Source organism: Macaca mulatta, chromosome 5 (assembly GCF_049350105.2).
Source record: "Macaca mulatta isolate MMU2019108-1 chromosome 5, T2T-MMU8v2.0, whole genome shotgun sequence".
Taxonomy (NCBI): domain Eukaryota; kingdom Metazoa; phylum Chordata; class Mammalia; order Primates; family Cercopithecidae; genus Macaca; species Macaca mulatta.
The window spans coordinates 148,225,309-148,250,047 of NC_133410.1; the positions used below are offsets into that span (position 1 = coordinate 148,225,309).

Here is a 24,739-nt window from a genome sequence, read left to right on the forward strand (position 1 = left end):
AGCCTCCCAAAGTGCTGGGATTACAGGCGTGAGCCACTGCGCCTGGCCTAATATTAAAGGAGCACTTGCTGTTACTGAAAACCTAAGAAAAAGTGTTTATTATTTTCCAGGAAACGAGATACCAATTACTTCAGCTTCGACCTGCACAGAGAGCATCATGGATTGGTTATGCTATTGCTTACCATTTATTAGAAGATTATGAAATGGCAGCAAAGATTTTAGAAGAATTTAGGAAAACACAACAGGTAATAATAACTAGAAGCCATTTTACTAAGTCTGATTCTAAGTATAACTGAAAAAAAAAAGGGCATTGTCTGGCTTACTTTTAATTTTGAAATAGTTTCAAACTTAAAGAAAAGTTGCAAGAATAGCACGAAGAACTCTCCATAGGGGTTCATTTATACTAAACTAATTGTTAATATTTGGTGCATTTACTTTAAAAATCTGTGTATCTATTTATCTATTTTAATTCTCTTCCTTAAACGTTAGAGAGTAATTGAAGACATCATGCTCCTTTACCCCTAAATGCTTTAGTGTGTATTTTCTAAAAATAACTGTATAGTTGTCAGTTCTCTAGATAGTATTATATGGATAGATTATAAAAATTAGGAAATTTAACATTGATAGACTGTTATCCCCAGCCCATATTCAAAATTTACTAATTGTCCTAGTTATAGCCTTTCTAGCGATTTAATTTCATTGCAGGATCCAATTAAGAATCATACCTTACATTTAGTTATCATTTCTCTTCAGCCTCTTTTAATCTGAAACAGTTTTGAAAACTTCCTTTGTGTATTATGACATAGACATTTCTGAAGAAGGCTGTGCTTTTGTAGGATGTCCCTCAGTTTGGATTTTTCTGATGGTTCCTCATTGTTAGATAGAGTCTTGTAATTTTGGCAGGAAACCACATAAATGATGTTGGGTCCTTCTCAGTTTGTTACATCAAGAGGCACATGCCATCAGTTTGTTCCATTTGATTACATGGTGAAAGTTGTATTTGCAACTGTAAACTTATTTTTCTCTCTTTGTGTTTAATATGCAATTTGAGACTGAAGAGTCTGTTGCTCATCAAACTTTCGCCCTCTAGTTTTAGCATTCATTGATTATGATTCTTGTGTGAATCAGCTATTACTATGATAGTTGCAAATGGTGATTCTCTTAACTCTTGTCATTCCTTGTAGGTTTATTATTTGGTATTCTACTGCTGAGTAAGAGCTTTCCCTTCTTCCCCATGTTTATTGTATGTAAGGACTTGTGGATTATTATTTTCTTCAACCTGTTATATCCTAATATTGTCATTATTTACTTAGTTGCTCCATAGACAGATACTTAAGAATATTTTTGAAATTAGTTTTTTCAACCAGATGTTATCCTTTGACTTCTTACATGTTTTTGAGTATTGTGAACAATTTTCTGATGTGAAAATAAAATTCTTACTGTCAGTATTCCTTATATCCATATGCAGACATCCCCTGATAAGGTGGATTATGAATATAGTGAACTACTCTTATATCAGAATCAAGTTCTTCGGGAAGCAGGTCTCTATAGAGAAGCTTTGGAACATCTTTGTACCTATGAAAAGCAGATTTGTGATAAACTTGCTGTAGAAGAAACCAAAGGTATTTTTAAAACAATGTCATTAATTCTAATATTGAAATACGACAGAGAGCAAGGCTGAAAAATCTAGTTGCTGCTGACAATTTCATATAATTCAGCTTTTTGATGATAGAAAATCTATTTCTTACTCATATACTTTGAATAATTTGTAATGTGGGAAAATGTACATTTAAACAATATTGTAGATAGAGGAGAAAGTTGATGGTGAACAATAAAAAGTAGTTGAATGAAATGACTGATAACATTCTTTAAAATATCTTTGTATGAAAAATATTATGGAATTTAATCAAAACATAAGAGACAATTAGTTTTATAAGACAGAGGATTACATTTCTTAGAAATAGTTTATTAATTACAGTGTATGTAGTGTGTGCCAGATGTATTGCTAATAATATATATTGATGAATCAGTCTTTACTAAAATACATATAGGATATTTCTGAGAGTCTTTATGGTTAATCTGAATGTCTTTGATGACATAAAAAGAATATGAATTCTGGAAGAAAGGGAGAGCAGAGATTTGGGTTCATAATGTGTAGATTGTGATAGAAGGGTTAGATTCCACTCAGCAGAGGGCTGAGAAAAACGAGTCTTAACAGTTTTAGAAGTTGAGGGTGTGATTATAGAAAATGAAAGAATAACAACAAGTAATGAAAGGACAAGTGAGTTTTTTAAAAAAATTACCTTCTGAAATGCTGCTTTGTCCTTGCTAGTCTAGGGAACTGAAGTTTGCTGGTTTCAAATTCCCTTGGTTCACCTTGAGGTTGAACACTGGAAAAGTTTAGTATACATCCATGTGCATAATAGGTATAGCCATTGTTTGCCAGATGAACTTTCATCAGAGGATATTGCTACTGACAAGAACAACTGGAAGTCTAAGGCTTCTGTAGGGAGCTCTCTTGTGAACTGCAGATCCAAGACAAACTTCTTTCATTTGAAGTAGTCATACTTTAGTAGTCTGTTAATCATAAAGGAGGGAAATTTCTGACTTACTGGAAAGATTACAAGTCTGGAAAAAACTTGCCTCATTGGCCACTAAGTAGCTCTGTGACCAGGGTCAAGGCTTGGGCCTCAAGTTTCTTTATGGAAATAAATGACAGATTGTTTCATTTGATCCCTTTGATAACTGTATTAATGAGGAAGAATGGCAGATAGATCAAATTAGATAAAGGACTCACAACTGACCAGTGGATTTTTAGCAATTTAGAAGGCATTGGTGACCTTAACAAAAGCACTTTCTGAGCCTCTAGAAGAAGGATGGTAAAAGCCCAAACATGAAGTCTATTTAAAAGAGATTGAGAGTAGAGGAACTGAAGATAGGAAGCATACATGACTCAGTTGAGGAGTTTTGCTGTAAAGGAAACAAATGGGGGTGCTGGTAGATGAAATGGGATGCAGGCTCAAAAGAAGTTTTTTTTTGTTTGTTTTTGTTTTTTTCATAGTGTGTATTTGTGCTGACTGGGGAGTGATCCAATAGAGATAGAATATTTGATACAGTAGAGAGGATGTCATGTGGTAGATTGATGTCATGTGAAGGATTAATCTTAGGTAAGAACATGAATAGTTCATCCACATCAACAAGTGGTGGTGGAGTATAAGTGGCGGGCAAGTAAATGTGTAGATGTAATGGGTATTTTGGAGTTCCTTCTAATTGCTTCCATTTTCTACATGACATGAGAAATAAGGCTATCAGCTCATTCCACAAAATATGTATTGAATACCTACTTTGAGTTAGGTAATGGGACAGGGTATATAAAGAGAATAGAAGGGAAGTGAGGGTAGACTCAATCTTTGGAAATTCTAGCGATCTTTAGAAATTCAAGGCAGTGTTGTTGGTAGGGATAGTTGGGGAGAAGATAAGATGGTCAAGATCACTCAGGAACTTCTTAGAGTGGATGAATGGGCACAGTTAGGCAAAAAAAAAAAAATTTTGTTTTTTTTGAGACGGAGTTTCACTCTTGTTTCCCAGGTTGGAGTGCAATGGCACGATCTCTGCTCACCACAACCTCCGCCTCCCGGGTTTAAGTGATTCTCATGCCTCAGCTCCTGAGTCGCTGGGATTATAGGCATGCGCCCCCATGCCTGGCTAATTTTGTATTTTCAGTAGAGATGGGGTTTCTCCATATTGGTCAGGCTGGTCTTGAACTTCCAACCTCAGATGATCTGCCCACCTCAGCCTCCCAAAGTGCTGGGATTACAGTTGTGAGCCACCGTGCCCAGCCAAGGCAAAATTTTTTATTGTTTATTCTTATACCACCAGTTCCTCCTGCTCAGAAAAGGTAGAAGACAGAGGGAAGGAAAAGAGGATGGGTGTAGTGTAGAGGGGAGTAAAGGTGCAGGTTATTTTTATTTTTTATTTTAGAGGTGAGGTCTTGCTGTGTTGCCCAGGCTGGACTTGAACAAGGCTCCAATGATCCTCCCCTCAAACCCCATCCCCAGCCTTCTACTGCAGGTGTAAGCCATCGTACTCAGCTGCAGGTTATTTTTAGTGTTTTTGATGAAGTTGACTTTTGGTTAGTATAGTGCAGGCTTTGTTAACCTCGGCAATGTTGACATTTTGGGCCTGAGTTGTTGAGGGTGAAGATCTCTTCTGTGCATTGTAGGATGTTTCGTAGCGCTCCTAGCTTATACCCGTTAGATGCCAGTAGTACTCAACACCCTTACTGAGACAAACAAAATGTCTTCAGACATTGCTAAATGTTGGTAAAACTGCCCCTGGTTGGGAACCACTGGTACAGATACTAAGCATATGGGCTTGTAAGCCATGGTGGCTCATGTCTGTAATCCCAGCACTTTGGGAGACTGAGACCAGAGGATCACATGAGCCCAGGAGTTCGAGACCAGCCTGGGCAACATAAGGAAGCCTCATCTCTACAAAAAATAAAAATAAAAAATTAGCTGGATGTGTTGGCATACATCTGTAGTCCCAGCTATTCAGGAGGCTGCGGTAGGTGGAAGGATTGCTTATGCCCAAGTGGTTGAGGCTGCAGTGAGCCAGGGTTGCACCACTGCACTCCAGTCTGGGTGACAGAATGAGATCCTGTCTTCAAAAAGAAAGAATGAATGTATATCTGTTCTTTCAGATAAATTGCTTGGATTCAAATCCTAACTCTATCACTATCTGCAAGACTCTTAGGAAGTTTACTTAAGTCCTCTAAGTTTTAAAGTGATGAAACTAATAGTAATCTATCTCATAGAGTTCTGAGGATTGAATTAGTTAATGCATGTGAAATGTTTAAAAGTCACTGGTGGCCGGGCACGGTGACTCACAACTATAATCCCAGCACTTTGGGAGGCCAAGGTGGGTGGATCACTTGAGTCTAGGAGCTCAAGACCAGCCTGGACAACATGGCGAAAAACCGTCTCTAAAAAACATACAAAAATTAGCCAGGCATGGTGGCACATTCCTGTAGTTCCAGCTACTAGGGAGGCTGAGGTGGTAGGATCGCTTTAGGAGGCCAAGGCTGCAGTGAGCCATGATCAATCGCACCACTGCACTCCAGCTAGGGTGACAGAGCGAGACGGTGTCACAAAAAAAAGTCATGGGCACATGGTAAGTACTCAATAAGTGTTCATTTTTATTATCAAATGAGAGCGAAAGATGCAACAGAGAGTGAAGGATGCAAGGGTGAAATAGTGGCTTAAAAATAATACCTTGGATGAAGGGAAGCACATTAAGGATAGAGAAAAGGAATCCTGAATAGTTGAAGCTTATATGGCTTTGGAGCTCATATATAATAGTGAAACCACTGTCTCTGTTCATCTGGTTTGTTTCCTTCCATGAGAATGTGTGGAGCAAGTAAACAGTTGGGATGATCTGGGCTTTAAAATTAGTAAACAAAAGAGCCTAGGTTTTAAGATTGATTTTTGATAATTGGGGCTGCTAATAACATTCAGGGATGTGATGGGTCATGCAGCCCAGGGAAGGCAAACAGTGAGTTGGCAAGTTGCTGTTAGGCTGATAGTTTTTTCTCTGAAGTTGAATAGTAGGATTAGTGAGACAAAAAGAAAGAAAAGCAATTAAGCTTAAAATAGGGTGCTTATTTGCTTCTTGGAAGACATTAAAAGGTAAAGTCTAGGTGGTTTTGAATGTGACCAGATTAAGGACTGCTACGGCAAAATTGTTTTGTAGCTGATTAAGGGATCATAAGGTTAGGATATTGGATTGAGTCATTAATTTGGATGCTGAAGTTGTTCCATATGGTATCAGGAATAATTGAGCAGTAGAAGATGGCTTGGTGACAGTGTGTTCAGTGAATGTGAGAAACTGGCCTGGCGTTGGACAGATTTTCTGAATAAATTGAGGATGTGAAGAGGATGGCATTTCTAAATAATGTGAACTTCAAAAAAGGAAGAAGACGATAAAATAACTTGGTAAATGATCTTAAGGGAACTGGAAACTCAGGAGGATACCAGGTCCATCTACTTAGCAGCATTGATTTATAATAAGATTTTAAGAGAACATTTGAGGAAAAGTTAAAATTCTAATTAGAAGGTTTTCTCAGATATTTAATTTTTTTTTCTATTTTTAATCAGGGGAACTTCTGTTGCAACTATGTCGTTTGGAAGATGCTGCAGATGTTTACAGAGGATTGCAAGAGAGAAATCCTGAAAACTGGGCCTATTACAAAGGCTTAGAAAAAGCACTTAAGCCAGGTAGTATTGTTTAAAACTTACAAAGTTTTATTGTTTCTTTTGTTAATATATATTTTATTTACTCATTGAAAAGTACAACTAGAATAATAGTGGTTAAGAATTGATTCAAAATCTGAATACAGGCCAGGTGCAGTGGCTCCTGCCTGTAATCCCAGCACTTTGGGAGGCCGAGGTGGATGGATTGCCTGAGCTCAGGAGTTCGAGACCAGCCTGGACAACATGGTGAAACCCCGTCTCTACTAAAATACAAAAAATTAGCCTGGCGTGGTGACATGTGCCTGTAGTCTCAGCTACTTGGGAGGCTGAGGCACGAGAACTGCTTGAACCCAGGAGGCGGAGGTTGCAGTGAGCCAACATAGTGCCACTGCATTCCAGCCTGGGCAACAGAGCGAGACTGTGTCTCAAAAAAAAAAAAAAAAAGTCTGAATACAAAAGTACACTTGCAAACTTCTATTTAATATGACAGATTGAGCATGTTCCGAAACCTTTCTTCTACAGATTTATAGAATGGTTGAGAAAATAATTTAGCAGCAACTTTAGAAAAAAATTCACAAATGCATAGTAGCATCAAAAACATGAAAGGAGGCCAAGTGTAGGGGCTCACACTTATGATCACAGCACTTTGGGAGGCCGAGGTGGGAGGATTGCTTGAGCCCAGGAGTTTGAGCTCAGCATGGGCAACATGGTGTGAGACTCTGTCTCTTAAAGAAAATTTCCATGGACAGAAATGGAGATGTATTCTTAAAAGCAAGAATAAGCTCTGTGGTAAGCTGTGGCTGCATCAAAGTGACTTGCCAGGGTCACATAAATGTAGCCAGGCTGAATGAGCATCACTGTTCCTTTGTGGGAAGAGGGGTTAAATTTCTGTCAGTCAAACTTGGATTCAGACTCTCTGTGCTCCCCCAGTCACTCTGTCCCATAAATGGGATCCACTTTTGGGAACAGGCCCAGAAACAAATAGGCAGGATTCTCAGCAGAGGTGATCTGATTTGTTTCCTTCAAGGCTGGTTGTGAGCCATTGAAATATACAAGAGAAACCTCTTGTTGCAGATTACTTTGTAACAAAGATTCTCAGATTGTTTTAGGAACACCAGCAAGGAATGGTAATCACCACTGTCTGCAAAAGGAAGAGTAGAGATGATGGAGGAATCTAAGATAGAGGTAATTGCTGCCATGAAACATGAATAGTTAGGAGTAGTACCAATTAGGAATCTGAAATGAAAAACCTACTTACTGAAATAAAAATTTTAATAGAATGGAAGAGAAGCCACGACCAAAATCAGAGGAGAGGAGTTAGAGGGGAAAAGCTAAGGAGAATGGTAGGAGAAGCAGCAAAATATGGAAACATCATAACCGAGGCTTTTTCAGAACTAAAGAAGTTCTCAGGTTTTAAAAGCCTACCTAAAGCAGAACAGGATAAAGATAATTATGTACTTAAGATAAAAAAAATTGAAAAGAAATAGTCTAAAATAATTGTTGAAATAGTAGGTATAAGATTATGAATAATTCCAATTTTCTTTTAAATATTAAAATTTTAATATATTTTGAGAAGTTCGTAATTTTCCAGGAAAAAAAAATGCAGTTTATAATTACATATAACAAAGAATTTTTCTTTGTCTGCAGCTAATATGTTAGAAAGGCTGAAAATTTACGAGGAGGCCTGGACTAAGTATCCCAGGGGACTGGTGCCAAGAAGGCTGCCATTAAACTTTTTATCTGGTGAGAATAATTTCAAAGGAATAAAAATGCTTTTATGATTTAAAGTTTCTTTTCTTGGTTTTAAGTATGAGTATGCATATTAAGTTTAAGCTATACATTGTTAGAGTTGTCTAACAACTCTACTAAATGTAAGTTGGTAAATGTAAGTAAATACTTTGGTAAATGTAAGTAATTATTTGATAAATATAAGCCAAAAGGATTTTTCTCTTCCAAGGTGAGAAGTTTAAAGAATGTTTGGATAAGTTCCTAAGGATGAATTTCAGCAAGGGTTGCCCACCAGTCTTCAATACTTTAAGATCATTATACAAAGACAAAGAAAAGGTAAAGTGTAATATGATATTTTCTTTTGGCTACCATTTCTTTGCTCGGTATTTGGAATTATTGATTCTCGATTATCTGTGCACAGTAGTACATGTTTCGTGAATCTCGTGTCAGTCTTCCCAGTTTGCAATTTAAATGCTTCTGATTCCTCTTTTTTCCATTTCATCCTTTTTTTTTTTTTCTTTAGACAGTGACTTATTTCTTACTTGTTTTCTGTTTCCTTTCTGCTATGAACTTTTAATGAGTCACTGTAGGTTATGAAAAGTTGATAAGGTGATGATTTCTTCACCATTTTCTTTAGTCCTGTTCATAGTCAGAAGCCAGAGGTTTTTTTTTTTTTTTTTAAGTTTTAGCTTAGTCATCTTTCTCCATTTTAAATTTGATAGACAAAAAGTTCTGTTCAGAAGAGTTTTTTTGATGTTCTAGTAAGTCAGCTTACTCTTTCAGCTACATGTTAATAATATTCAGAATGCTTATTTAGAGGTTATTTTAACTTTTTTCTGTTTTGAGACTGAGTCTTGCTCTGTCACCCAATCTGGAGTGCAGTGGCATGACCTCGGCCCACTGCAACCTCTGCCTCCTGGATTCAAGCAATTCTTGTGCCTCAGCCTCCCAACTAGCTGGAATCACAGGCGTGTACTACCATGCCTGGCTAATTTTTGTATTTTTAATGGAGACAGGGTTTCACCATGTTGGCCAGCTCCTGACCTCAAATGATCTGCCCACCTCGGCCTCCCAAAGTGCTGGGATTACGAGCGTGAGCCACCGTGCCTGGCCAAGGGTATTTTAATCTTAATTTAGACTATTTTGCTTATAAGTACAGTGTCATCAATACATATTGGTTGGATTCTAAAAAATCAGTTACATTGAAGAGTCAAAGATGGAACAAATGAGACATAAGAAACACTTTAACCAGAATTACATAATGTGCATTTATTTGCCAGTCTTTTGTTGGAGACTCAATGTATGGGCCTTTTTTATTGCTCTTTCACTTTTTTTTTCTTGCATAAATCACATCCATAAAATATCTTTTTTTTTTTTTTTTGAGACGGAGTTTTGCTCTTGTAGCCCAGGCTGGAGTGCAATGGCGTGATCTCGGCTCACTGCAACCTCCGCCTCCTGGGTTCAGGTGATTCTCCTGCCTCAACCTCCCGAGTAGCTGGGATTACAGGCACGTGCCACCATACCAGGCTAATTTTTGTATTTTTAGTAGAGATGGGGTTTGACCATGTTGGCCAGGCTGGTCTTGAACTCTTGACCTCAGGCGATCCACCCATCTTGGCCTCCCAAAGTGTTGGGATTACAGATGTGAGCCACCATGCGTGGCCAAGTAGGATCTTTTGTTTCCAGTTTTGAAAGAGTCAGGCTTTGATGCTTATGAAGTGGTCTTATGTATAGAATCCTATATTTTTATGATTTTCTTCTACTTACGGTATTTTTATTTAGATCTAAACTGGTTAAAAATACCTAACTTATCTTTTTAGTCTTTCCTTGGTATTCAACTTAGGGAACAGTCGTTTTCATTCTCATATCTTAAGTTTACACAATACTGAATTCTGCCATTAGGATAATAAATGCAACTGATGCAAGGAGGTTTGAGAAAACAAAACAGTTTTAGTAGGCATGTAGCTCAACTTGTAGTAGGGAACATGAGTGCACCAGAATAACCTAGCTGCAGTTGTGAGTAGTCCTCACAATTTACTGAGGTTTTGGGGAGAGGTGTTATTAGTCTGTTGAGTCAGTTAAGTTGAGGTCATTCAACTTAACTGTGGATGGCCACTCATTCTCCTGGACCTCACAAACTCTCAAAGTATTTTTTGAGTTTTGCTAGTGTTTTACCCTGGATTGTGAAATTGAAAGTTGATTACTGTCATCTACTTAGACAATTTCTCTTTTCACAGAGCATTTAATTCTTAACTGCAAATGTTTATTGTGGGTGTTCATTTATACAAACTTTGATAAAAGAATCAAGATATAGATCATCCACAATATTGCCTGTCTTTGTCCATCTCTTTTTCTGATTTCTGGTTCAGCTGAAAAGGAGTAACCAATAAGCTTTTATAAAATTACATCTTAATGCACACCTGTGCAAAAGTATGATGTATTTTAAAATTTGTATCTAGAGGTTAAGATATTTAATAAAGGAGGGTGTGTGTGTTGGAGTGTTTATTTAGTGTTTTAGTAGAAAATAACACATTTTGCATAAGAATAGTAACTGTGTATTTTTTCTATTAAAGTGTGTTTGTGTGTTTGTACTCTAGGTGGCAATCATAGAAGAGTTAGTAGTAGGTTATGAAACTTCTCTAAAAAGCTGCCGGTTATTTAACCCCAATGGTAAGTCCTCAAGTTTTATGTTTTAAAAAATCTTGAAAATTTTAATACATTGTGAAATTCTTAATCAGAAGGTCAGTATTATTACTTAGGCAGGAAGCATAGTGCATTAAATTTTTTTCCCTTTAAGAGGGACATCCATTAATTTGCACATTGTGTGATGATACTTGGTTAGAAGAGAATTACATTATCTTTGTTTTTTGTGTTTTGGGTTTTTTTTTTGAGACGCGATCTTGCTCTGTTCCCCAGGTTGGAGTGCAGTGGTGTGAACACAGCTCACTGCAGCCTCGACCTCCTGGGCTCAGGCGATCCTCCTGCCTCTGCCCTCTGTGTAGCTGGGACCACAGGCATGCACCATCATGCCAGGCTAATTTTTAAATTCTTTGTAGACATAGGGTCTCACTTTGTTGCCCAGGCTGGTCTCAAACTCCTGGGCTCAAGTGATCTTCTTGCATTGGCCTCTTAAAGTGTTGAGATTATAGGCTTGGGCCACTGTGTCCCACCTCACATTAGTTTATTGAAAAGAATGTTATGTAAAAATTTAAAAACATCTACAAAATCAAATGCAACAGTATAATGATCCTCTCTTTACCCAGCACTCAGCTTCAATAATTTTTAATTCATGATTGAATTTATTTATAGCCTCTCCTACTTTTCTCGACTCTCATATTATTCTGAAGCAGATTCCAAACATCACATCATTTTATCTATGGATATTTCAGTATGTCTAAAGAGAAGGACTTAACCTCAAATGTAACCTAATACCATTCTCATACCTGAAAATTAATACTTTTTTTTTTTTTTTGAAATGGAGTCTTGCTCTGTCGTACAGTGGCACGATCTCAGTTCACTGCAGCCTCCGCCTCCCAGGTGCAAGTGATTCTTCTGCCTCAGCCTCCCGAGTAGCTGGGACAGGTGCCCGCCACCACGCCCGGCTAATTTTTGTATTTTTGGTAGAGACGGGGTCTCACCGTATTGGCCAGGCCAGGCTGGTCTCGAACTCCTGACCTCAAGTGATCTGCCTGCTTTGGCCTCCCAAAGTGCCGCGATTATAGGCATGAGCCACTGTGCCTGACAAAAATTAATACTTTCTTAATCATACCTATTCAGTCCATGTTCACATTTCCAGTTATGTTATAAATGTCAATTTTTTTTTGCCTTTCTGTTTTTGAAGTTTGTTTTAATGAAGATCCAGATAAGATGTGTACTTTGAATTTGGTTGATGTGTCTCTTAAACTCTTTTTATCTGTGGGTTTCTGCCCTATCCGTTTTCCTGCAATTTATTTGTTGAAGAAATTTTTTTTTTCAGTTTTCCCAGTCTAGAGTTTGCTGATTGTACCCCATGTGTTGCTTAACACATTATTCCTTGCCCTCTGAATTTCCTATAAACTGGTAGTTCGATGTAGAAGATTGTTGCTAGTATGGCAGCCAGTAGCACAGTGGCTAATTAAAATTTTAAAAAATTAAATAAAATAAATTCCATTCCTCATATTAGTAGGCATACAGTGTTTGTTTTATATGTTAGCAACTGTTAAGAATTACCGACTGGTGATACTCTATAATTTTTTATTATTTTAAAAGAGAAAATTTGCTTCCTCTATTATGTGCTTACACAATGTTTCAGTTTGCATAGGAAAGCATGATAAATGGATTTTTTCTCCCTGCTCCCTGCTTTTTAAAATTTCTTTACGAGTTTTCAAAATAATGAATTGTTGGTTCAATAGCATCCTTCAAAGACAGCAAATACATTTTTTAAAAGTATTATGAATTCATGGATTTAAGCATATTTGAATGTTGCATATTCAGCATGATATTAAAATATGTTAAGAATATAATTACCAAATTCTAAATAACCACATTACAAATCTCAAATGGTCCTATTCTTTACATACCATAGTAGTAGTTGATAACTTCTTGGGTGTTAATAAGACAAGATATTCCAGTTTATCGCTGCCACTGCAGATCTGGAATCAATTGTTTTTCCTAGGAGTTCTGGTTCCTGTAGTGGGAAAGCCCAGTATGGGACCCTGGGTGCATATTGCTATTGGGTTGGTCATTGTTTCTAGGTCTCAGATTAATTTAATAGTACTTTTTCCTATGATTTCATTGGTTAATCATCATAATGTTCCTTTGATTATCAGCATTTTCCTACATATTTTACAAATGTGGAAGAGGTTCAATGACATGCCCAAGAATATGCAGCACTTTTGTTGCAGATCTATCAGATGAGGAGTTGGTGAGTTCCACTCCTATTATTTGTCCACTGAGCCATCCTGCTTTCACTAGGAAAAATTTTAAAAAACAGCAATCTGTTGCTTTCTTTGAAAGCACGTATCAGTTCTCAGATTTTAGAAATTTGTATTTAAAAAGAATTTTTTAATGTGTGGTTTGTATATTTAACTTACACATTTTCTTGTGAGTATATTAAAATTAAATCATGAACTAAAATATAAAAATTTTTTTGCTTGTCATCCCATTTTTGGGGTATAGTTTTTATTTGACTTAAATTATGCATCTTTGCATATTTAGCATATTAAAATATATTAAGAATATAATCACCAAATTCAAAATAACCACATTACAAGTATATTTATATACAGTTTGGTGCATTAGCTAGAAACTCAATTAAACAGCCAGGGCTTTTTTTTTTTTTAACCTCATATAAATGGAGAACATTTTTAATTTTTCCCATTTTGTAAATAACATCCTGATCAGTATGCTCTCATAGTTCTAGTACAGCTTGTCTCCCCTCTACCTGTTTCAGTTTTCTTTCTAGGTAGTTAGACCTTATTTATCTCCCATGTTTGTTCCGTGAAGTTATTATATGCAAGGGATTGTGCTAGGGGTTGTAAGGATACAGAAAAGAAAATACAGACTTTTCCAAAGATCTTATAAACTTAGGGGGAGTTTTATAGCTAGATACAAATAAACTCCTTTCATAGTACCTCCCTTATTAATAAACATAGGAACCATTTCGGGGGGTGCTCTTAATATATGTAATGCCTCACCTTGGTTTCTTTTCCCTCTCTCCCTCTTCTCCTAAGATGATGGAAAGGAGGAACCACCAACCACATTACTTTGGGTCCAGTACTACTTGGCACAACATTATGACAAAATTGGTCAGCCATCTATTGCTCTGGAGTACATAAATACTGCTATTGAAAGTACACCTACATTAATAGAACTGTTTCTCGTGAAAGCTAAAATCTATAAGGTAAAAATCTTTTGTTCTGTTTTCTTATGAGGTAATGGGACTTGTCATGAATTTTTTCTCTCTATTTTATACATTCTAAATGTAGGAAAAGTGACATTTGATAACTCAAAAAACACAAAATAACAAGTTTAGTACATTTCTCAGTCCAGTTACTTTGAGACTTGTCATGGTCATGCTAATTTGGTCATTTATCTATATCCGTATACACACGCATACTTACGTACATACATTAATGTATATGTATTCACATGTATCTGGTAATTCTCTTGGGTTTGGAGAGTAAGAGTATATAGGTAATCCAAAAGAAATTTTGTTTGCTGTGAAATGTATATTTCTATTAACATTTGAGTATGGTAACATATCAGTATCTGTCAATGTTAATGAGGTGAAACTGTGAAGATTCTATTGTGAATTCTACAGGTTATCTCTTTTGACTTCTCAACTCCTGGGCCTTGCTTGAGAATTTTTAGTCATATATTTTAGCACCATCTTAAAGTAATGTTGGCTTTTCTCTGTCTTACTGAAAATAAAATTTAGTAATGAAAGGTCTTGAGGGACTGACAATAAAACAGTAATTTATTTAGCAAGAAAATAATGAAATTAAGTAATACTTAAGAAGTTTTTTTTTTTTTTTTTTTGAGAGAGAGAGTCTTGCTGTATCACCCAGGCTAGAGTGCAGTAGCGCAATCTCAGCTCCCTGCAATGTCTGCCTCCCAGGTGAAGTGATTCTCATGCCTCAGCCTCCGGAGTGGTAGCTGGGATTATAGGCATGCACCACCATGCCCAGCTAATTTTTGTGTTATTTGTAGAGACGGAGTTTCGCCATGTTGGCTAGGCTGGTGTTGAACTCCCGGCCTAAAGTGATCCACCTATTTTGGCCTCCCAAAGTGCTGAGATTATAGGCATGAGCCCCCGCATCTGGCTAAACAAGCACTTTTTATTTTTTATTTATTTATTCATTTATTATTAATAATTTTTTTATTTTTAGATTTTTAAAAAATTATACTTTAAGTTCTAGGGTACATGTGCACAACGTGCAGGTTTGTTACATAGGTATACATGTGCCAAGAAGCACTTTTTAAAATTAGATTATGGCTCATTAGTTTTGAGGCTTTGCCAGATGGACTAGTTAGGTAACTTAGAATGAGAAACATTGGGGAATGTCTACTAATGGTCCTAATCAGTAATGTTTCCATGGTCCCTTTAGCTTAGAGATTTGGCCATGCCTTTTATGACTTTCACATTTAATTATGTTTTGATTTAAAGATTTATATTATTGGCTGGGAGCTATGGCTCATGTCTGTAATCCCAGCACTTTTGGAGGCCAAAGTGGGTGGATCACAAGGTCGGGAGTTCAAGACTAGCTTGGCCAAATATGGTGAAACCACGTCTCTACTAAAAATACAAAAATTAGCCGGGCGTGGTGGCGCATGCCTGTAATCCCAGCTACTTGGTAGGTTGAGGCAGGAGAATTGCTTGAATCCGGAGGCGGAGGTTGCAGTGAGCCAAGATTGCGCCACTGCACTCCGGTCTGGGTGACAGAGTGAGACTCCCATCTCAAAAAAAAAAAAAGGTTTCTATTATTATTTATTCTTTTTTATTGAGATGGAGTCTCACTGTCGCCCAGGCTAGAGTGCAGTGGCACAATCTCGGCTCACTGCAACCTGCACCTCCTGGGTTCAAGTGATTCTCCTGCCTCAGCCTTCCAAGTAGCTGGGATTACAGGCATGCGCCACCACCCTTGGTTTACTTTTGTATTTTTAGTAGAGATGGGTTTTCACCATGTTGGCCAGGCTGGACTCGAATTCCTGATCTCAGATGATCCACCCGCCTCGACCTCCCAAAGTGCTGGGATTATAGGAGCAAGCTACGGCCCCCAGCCTTATTTATTCTTTAACAATTATTTTTGAGTATTTTTACTATGTGCCAGGCAGTTTTAGGCAATGGCGATATTAACAGTAGACAAAACTATTAAAATAAGTCTTAACTGTCAGCTTAAATTCTAGAAGGCTGGAAAAAGGAATCAGAACTTATATTATGGAAGAATGCATTATTTTATATTGATTAACATCTGAGAGTCACAAGAATGCCTTTACTTTCATTTGTTTTTAAATTATTTATCAACAGATAATGAATTACCTGCACAGTAAACTTAGCATATTAACCGGTTTATTTTGCTTTTGTACCTTGTAAGCACGCTGGAAATATTAAAGAAGCTGCAAGGTGGATGGATGAGGCCCAGGCCTTAGACACAGCAGACAGATTTATCAACTCCAAATGTGCAAAATACATGCTAAAAGCCAACCTAATTAAAGAAGCTGAAGAAATGTGCTCAAAGTTTACAAGGGTTTGTACAACTAGTGTTCTTAATTATGAATAAAGAAGACACGAGCCAGTTCATACTTGTGTACCATGCTTATTTTTCAAAGTTTATCTTTAATATTTTCGACACCAAAATAGCCAGGATTTTAATTAAATCGTTATATCAGAAGACACTGGAGTTGACATTGGTACAGAGGATTTTCCTTTTAGAGGATTGTACAGTGGACTTTTAAACTGGTTTATATTGATGTATGTTCAGATGAATTTTTTAGGGGTCAAGGGAACTAATATTTATTGAATACCTGCTATGTGGTGGTGGTCTTTTTCTTGTACTAATCGCTACCCTCAGTTATGTAGACCTTTTGTTTAATCACTCGTGAAACTACAAATTATTTTTAGTGGTTAGAGAATTTCAGTTGCTTTCCCATGTTAACTATTCTTTAAGAATGTTTTAAAAATTTTTTTTGAGAGTCCAAATCAGCGGAACATCTTTGTTTGTTTTTTAAAATTCTGTGGTAGAATGTCTTTGATAAAAAATGATCTTGAAAATACTTAATTTTTGTATAGGAAGGAACATCAGCGGTAGAGAATTTGAATGAAATGCAGTGCATGTGGTTCCAAACAGAATGTGCCCAGGCTTATAAAGCAATGAATAAATTTGGTGAAGCACTTAAGAAATGTCATGAGATTGAGAGAGTAAGTACCTTTTACATAAACGTTTTCTCGTTTTATTCTGTTGATGGTTTTGGACAAATTTCATAGTTTTTTTCTCTTCTACCTCTTTATAATTCATAGTAGGTGCTTTTTAAAATCAGTATTCACTTTTTTCAGTTTTCATAATGGAAATATAGACTACATTTTCAGCCAGGGTCTCTATTATCTTTCTGTAAGAATTCTTTTTTTTTTTTTTTTTAAAAAAAAAAAAGCTTTTTAAAAAAACTTGATAGAAATTTTGTATCTTGGCTATGTTTTTATTGATTTTTGAACCTTTCAAATTGCTGCTGCTGCTTTAGTAGTACATACACAGCTGATTAAATTACTCCTAGGATCCTGTTCATTGTAGAGTTTATTGATGATGCCATATACCCTTGGTAAGATAAAAGTTGAAGACTTTTCACAGTATTTCTTCTATAGCATATGTAATTTCATGCTTTTTGATAAAATTGTTTTCTTAATCCTCTTCACTTCTGACTCATTTCCATGACTAGTGGTTGGTTTTTCTTTTTTGTGTTTTACAAAGATAAACATAGTTTATATAACTAATTTCACATTTGTAATATTGTCAAGTATAGAATACCAAAGCTTAGTTGAAATGCATCAGGTTCCTGATTGCCTGACTTACTTGCTAATTGATTTTTTCCCACATACCAGCATCACATTGCATAGGATTCAGATTTGTGTCCTCAAAAAAAATTACCAAATACATATTGTAATCCTTTGCAAATTATTCTAAATATAAAAACTCAATGTTTAACATGTGAATCTACTTTCTTGCACTACTATGTATGTTAATAAATTATGTTTGATGTTGTCACAGCAGCTTTAAGTATAATTAAGGAAGGGATAATGAATAAATATAGTTTTAAATCTTCCTTTTTCAACAAATGATTCAATGCCTTCAGTATGCCATATCCTGTGCTAGACAATAGCTAACTGTATTTGCTTATTTGAAATGCAAAATATTCCTGTTGAATAATTGTAATTTTTTTTTTAATTTTACTAATTTTTTCATGCCAAAGTAACAAGTATTCCAAGCCTTCGATTTTATAGTTTTCTTAGCCATTGCTGTACTTCGGTATAATAACAAAAAGATAATTTTGTTAGCATTTTATAGAAATCACTGATGACCAGTTTGACTTTCATACATACTGTATGAGGAAGATTACCCTTAGATCATATGTGGACTTATTAAAACTAGAAGATGTACTTCGACAGCATCCATTTTACTTCAAGGCAGCAAGAATTGCTATAGAAATCTATTTGAAGCTTCATGACAACCCCCTTACAGATGAGAATAAAGAACACGAAGCTGATACAGGTATAATATTCAGAGTTCTTCTTGTGCTCTGGTGTGTCTATGTGTATTTATGTTTTTCAGTAATATATATTTTTCTTGAGCACCACGTGGGAAGATATACAGGGTTCTCTAAACAACAAAAGAAAAATGTTTACTTTTATGCTTCCAAAGTTAAACAAGAATTTAATTTGCAGTTATTCATTAGCATTTAAGAAGTTTGCATATCATGAGTTTTACATTTAATATCTGGTTTACCCAAAATTATAAATTGCTAACTATTTTACAGGTACTAGATTGCTAATTGTATAATTAGTATTATAATTCTACATTAGTGTTGGCTATTAGTATTACTAGTTATTTTTTTGAAATGGAGTCTCGCTCTGTTTCCCATGCTGGAGTGCAGTGCATGATCTCGGCTCACTGCAACCTCCCACGTTCAAGCGATTCTCCTGCCTCAGCCTCCCGAGTAGCTGGGATTACAGGTGCCCACCACCACGCCTGGCTAAGTTTGTGTTTTTAGTGGAGACAGGGTTTCACCATGTTGTCCAGGCTAGTCTCGAACCCCTGACCTCAAGTGATCCGCCCACCTTGGCCCCACAGAGTGCTGGGATTGGCCTCTTAAGTGCTGGGATTACAGGCATGAGCCACTGTTCCCGGCCTATTCCTTTTTTAATAGTAATTTATAATTAACCTACTAAAAATGAATATTGCTTGAACATTAAAAACCAGCTTGGGATAAAGCTAGGAAAATTGCACAGTGACTTATCATTTGACCCATTTTTAATGTGCTATTTTTATAGCAGGGCATCAGAATGACTAGGGAGAAGTCTTCCTTAGACAGTTATTTGGGGAAGAACCTGAGAATGAGTGATCTCATATGTAGAAAAATATAAATTTTGTGACTTACTCATGGCAAAAATGTTGTATAAAAACTGTGCTAGATTTTTTTTTTCTTCTGAGCTTATTTTTTGAGGATATGATTGGCTAATTTCTGTATCCTTCCTTCTGCTAAAGAGCTTTTGAATTATTTTGCTAATTTGTCATTAATTTTTACTTCTTGTTGCCTACGGACAGTTCAGAAATTTCTAAGGTCACATACTGAGGCCTTTGTACAGATACCACTTGAATCTCTTTCTACCTGTTGGTGTTGCTTCAACTTAAAAGAAAACACCAGTAAGAAGAATCTGCTGGACAATTTACAGTTGAAGTTGAGAGCTATGACCCTCTGGCTTCTTTTGTTTTTCTTTCTTTTTATTCTTCTGCCTCCTTCCTTCTCTTCTTCAAATTATACAAATAATACACAATTAACTTTTCAAAGCTGAGACTATTAATACAGAAATATACTTAGCAAATATGAAGATCCCCTTTCACTTTTCTCCCACCCATTATTCATTCCAGCAATTATCCCTGTGAAAGGACCAGTTCCCTTTATGCACAGCTACAGTTTCCAGAGTTCTGTGTGTACATATACACATGCATTTCAGGATGGTTCTTTGCAGGGTTTCTTGTTTATTTTTCTTTAGTCCACAATTGGGTTTATATCATACTCAGTGTTCTGCAATTTGGACTTTTTACCCCATTTAATAGTATTGCTCCATGTCTGCATATCATAATTATTATTTTCACTGTTAACATTTTAATGACTATTTAGGAATCTATGTGAATTTTTTCACCATTATAGTACTATAGTAAATGTCCTTGTACATAATTATGTGCATATTTATTTAGCATGGATTATTAAAAGCGGAAATTGGTGGATTGAAAAGTATGAGAATTTGAGATAAAGGGTTCATCAGTTTTTATTACCACCAACATGGATATTGAGATTTTCTTTTATTTTACATTATTGCCAGCTCTGAAAATTACTGTTCCTTTACATTTTTGTATGTTGGGCAAAATATCTAGTTTACAATTTATATATTTTGTTTGTTTGTTTTGTTTTGTTTGAGACAGGATCTCATACTATTTCCCAGTCTGGAGTCCACTAATGTTATCATAGCTCACTGAAGCCTTGAGCTCCTGGGCTCAGGCAATCCTCCCACCTCAGCCTCCTGAGTAGCTGGGACTACAGGTGCATGCCACTGCACCCAGCTAATTTATTTTTGTAGAGACATGGTCTTGCCATGTTGCCGAGGCTTGTCTTGAACCCCTTGGCTCAAGTGATTCTCCTGCCTTGGCCTCCCAAATTATTGGGATTATAGGCATAAGCCACTATGTTTGGCCAATTTCTAGATTTTTAATGGAGTGGATTATGTATTTTCTTTTTTTCACTTAGGTTTTATCCTTTAAGAATAGTATCTTTCATTATATATAATTTTTAATTTTTAATACTTAGTCTTTTTTGTGGCTTCTAGGTCTTGCTTAGAAAGGCTTTTTCTACTTAAAAATTTAAAATATATTTATGAATATCTTCTGTGTTTTTCTTCTAATACGTCTGCTTTGCAACTTTTAGATTTGGCTCTTTAAACATTTGGAGTTAATTTTTATATACTTTGTAAGGTGGAGGGTGGCTTTCCACCTCCCTTCTTCCCCAAAATAGACTGCTAACTTCTCAGTAATATTTATTGAATAGGTTTTTCTATTCCCCACTGATTTCAAATGCTACCTTTATCATAATAAATTTTGGAAAAATAATTTAGTAGGTCATAGGCATGGTTTCTTGGTCTAACATGATACGATTAAAACTACATGGTATTGACATCAGTACAGATAGGTTTCTGTTGTTATGATCCATTTTCTCAATCTAACACTGTCTTTAGAATTTTCGTGTTTTTACATGCAGATTTTTGCTTAGCATACATGGTAGAATTAGCTTGTCTTCCAGAAGGTTTCTGATACTAGGTTGATTCATTTTTCAGTTGATTTTTGAAAATTTTCTATGTAGGCCATTATGTTAATCTGTAAATGGCAGTAGTTTTATTTCTTTCAGTATTTATACCTTTCCCCCTTATGTCTTCTGGTCTGGTTAGAGTTGCTAAAACAGTGGTGATTAGTAGGAACAAAAGTGTACTTGCTGCCTTTTTTTCTATAGAGGTAGTACTTCTAATGCTTCATGATAAAGTTTAATATTTATTTTTGAGATGGAGTTTCACTCTTTTCACCCAGGCTGGAGTGCAGTACAATCTTGGCTCACTGCAACCTCCGTCTCCTGGTTTCAAGCAATTCTCCTGCCTCAGCCTCCTGAGTAGCTGAGATTACAGTCATGCGCCACCACTCCCGGCTAATTTTTGTATTTTTAGTAGAGACGGGGTTTCTCCATGTTGGTCGGGCTGGTCTCGAACTCCTGGTGATTCGCCCACCTCGGCCTCCCAAAGTGCTAGGATTACAGGTATGAGCCACCATGCCGACCTACATTTGGCTTTTTAATCATCTGGAGTTTAGTATAGCATAGAAGAAGCCTAGACTTTGGAGTCCAAGTGAAGTAGATTTACATCCTTGCTCTGCCTTTTACCATGACTGAGTTATTTTTCTCTGAAACCTCAGTTTTCTCATATGTAAAATAATATTATACTCTAATTCATGAGGTTGTTGAGGACATCAAATGAAATGCAATGTATGGGGTATCGGCTGGGTGCAGTGGCACACACCTGTAATCCCAGCACTTTTGGAGGCCAAGGCAGGTGGATCATTTGAGTCTAGGAGTCCGAGACCAGCCTGGGCAACATGGTGAAACTCTGTCTCTACAAATACAAAAAAACCCCCAGCCAACCAACCAACCAACCAAACAAACAAAACAGGCATGGTGGTGAGCACCTGCAGTTCTAGCTGCTTAGGAGGCAGGAGTGGAAGGATCATTTGAGCCCTGGAAGTCAGAGCTGCAGTGAACTATGTTCGCCACTATACTCCAGGCTGGGTGACAGAGTGAGATCCTGTCTCAAAGAAAAAAAGAAAGAAAGAAAAAATTCAAGGTATGCATTGTATCTATCATGTAGCAAGGCTACAATTGGTAGCAATTATTTTACCAGTCGTTAAAAAGATCAATGCTTATGTTGCCATCCATTTATAGTTTTGTGTTTCCAGAATGTAGTTTTTTGGTCTCTATTAGAATTTTTTTGTTTTTTGCTTTTTGTTTTTAGTATTAGGGATTCTTCGCTAGGAAAAAGATAAATAATGCATTTGTTTTCGTTGGCTATATGTTATCTATTGCTGCATCATAAATTAATCCCTAAATTTAGCAGCTTAAAATAACCGTTTTTTTGGGTCAGGAATTCAGAAGTGTCTATGTCACTGACTCAGGGTCTCTCATGAAGTTGTCGTTGAGATTTTGGATGGGCCTACTATCACTGGAAGGCTTGGCTAGGACTGAAGGGATCCATTTCCTAGATGACTTACTCAACCTGGCTGTTGGCATGAGACCTTAGTTCTTAGTCTCTCTGTAGAGTTTCTAGTTTCTGAAGACATGGCAGCTAATGATGACAGAGAAAGGCAGAAGCTACAACACCTTTTTAATGTTCTGTTCACGTGATATCACGCCATTACTTCCTTCATATTCTAATTGGTCAGAAGAGAGTCACCAAGCACAACCTATTTGAGGGGAGTAGAATGGAAGAATTTGTAGACATAATTTTTAACTGTCGTCGTCTGCATTTTGGTTACATTATTGTTTTGGGTTTTTTGTTTGTTTGTTTGTTTTTAATTTTTAGACAGGGTCTCACTCTGTCTTCCAGGCTAGAGTGCAGAGACTCAGTCATAGCTCATTCAGCCTCAAACTCCTGGGTTCAGCCAGTCCCCCAACCTCAGCCTCCACATAGGTAGGACTACAGGCACATGCCACCACACCCAACTAATTTAAAAATTCTTTGTAGAGGTGGGGTCTTGCTATGTTGCCCAGGCTGTTCTCAAACTCCTGAGCTCAAGTGATCCTCCTGCCTTGGCCTCCCAAAGTGCTGGGATTACAGGCATGAGCCACCACGCCCAGCTTACATTATTCTTATATGCAAAATATAGTTAGCCTTTTCAAGGCTTTCAGAAGTCTATCCCATTGTAACATTAGCTTAAAGTTCAGAATCTTGTCATGTAAATCAGGTACAGGTACTGAAGCAGCTCCTTGAGTATAAGTGTTTTATTTTTTATTTTTAACCTTAAGTGTGGCTTTTCAATTATAGTTCTTTTAATATGAAATCCTGTGAACTAAAATTACAAGTTATTTATCAACTACACACCCAATATAAAATGAGACAGGCATAGGACAACCACTGTAGACATTATTAGGAGGCACACAGGAGTTACTGCGTCCATCCTCAAGTCCAGTGGGGCATGGCTTAATAGTTCTTTGATGAGGACCCAAGACTGGAATAATTTTCCATGGCTCTTGGCCCTGCCCTCTGAGTTCCTGCTTCCACTTTCTGAATTATCCTTTTTTTCTTTCTGAAGTTAACATTTGTTTGCAACTGAGTAGTTTTTCAGTATTCTTCCAGCCAGTAAAATCTTGTGAGTCTAAAGACCTCTTTTCACTTTGTGCTGTCATTCTTTTCCATCCAGATTTACTATTTCTGCCCATAGAATAAACATCATGAATCTTTCGTGAGTCTTACTGGAATCCACGTGTACCTTGAGCTTCTATGGAGGGGAGAACACCCTTAAGTTTCTTAGAAGTTTTATTGTTTGAGAGAATCTGTGAGTCATACTCTTAAAATTTTTAGAGAGCCTTTCTTCAGACTAACTAGTGAGGCACCACCATATTCTGAGTAACAAAAGATTGTAATGCCAAGCCCTTTGCCTTCCCTCTTGACGTATTTTCCTGACAATTCCCTGGGTTTGATCTTTGCCCAGCAAGCCATTTCTGGAGAGACTGAGAGTTTTCAAAACCATCAAGCCCCTGTCTCTTTTCTTTAGTTTCTTTTTCCTCTTGCATTTTTCCTGGGCACTTTGCCTAAAAATCCCTTCAGTTAGTTAGCTCACTGAGTTCATTTGACACATTTTATAACACTTGCTAAACTTTCTGCTACTCTGTGGCTATAACATATCCTTCACTTCATTTTAAGGACTCACCTGCAGCCTCCCCCAAGTCTAGACTTCTATGAATAGTCCAAGGCTCTTCCAACTTCCACTAAAGCCCTACTCAAAGTGTCCACCTTTTGCAACTCCCTCACTCCAGAGTTACTCCATTTTAGGTTTTTGTTACAGCAGTATCTCATGTCCAGGTACCAAAATTTATATTGTTTATCTATTGCTGCAAAACAAATTACTCAAAATCATAGCAGCTTTAAATAGCAATCATTTATTATCTGACTGTTACTGTGTGTCAGGAATCCAGAAGTCACTTAGCTGTATGTTTCAGAAGACTCTGGGTCTCTCAGGCTGTTGAAGTCAAGATGTTGGCTGGGCACGGTGGTTCATGCCTGTAGTCCTAATGCTTTGGGAAGCTGAGGTGGGTGGGTTGCTTGAGTCTAGGAGTTCGAGACCAGCTTTGTCAACATAGTGAGACCTTGTCTCTATTTATATTTTAAAAAAGAAAGTTGCCAGCTGGAGCATCTGAAGGATCGACTTGGCTTGGAGGATCTCCTTCCATGATGGCTTACTCGCATGGCCAGAGGCATC

General features: G+C 36.9%; 1 protein-coding gene across 3 annotated transcripts in view; it reads left to right on the forward strand.

Moving 5' to 3' along the window:
* Nucleotides 1–24,739, forward strand: part of NAA15 (N-alpha-acetyltransferase 15, NatA auxiliary subunit) — a 90,301-nt gene that overhangs the window by 43,340 nt on the left and 22,222 nt on the right. For all 3 annotated transcript variants that reach the window (XM_078001526.1, XM_015139217.3, NM_001258103.1), the window contains 10 exon segments: nt 111–245; nt 1,469–1,622; nt 6,156–6,275; nt 7,899–7,994; nt 8,209–8,315; nt 10,577–10,649; nt 13,691–13,860; nt 16,055–16,207; nt 16,750–16,878; nt 18,007–18,220. In XM_078001526.1, the coding sequence (XP_077857652.1) occupies nt 111–245; nt 1,469–1,622; nt 6,156–6,275; nt 7,899–7,994; nt 8,209–8,315; nt 10,577–10,649; nt 13,691–13,860; nt 16,055–16,207; nt 16,750–16,878; nt 18,007–18,220 (1,351 nt within the window).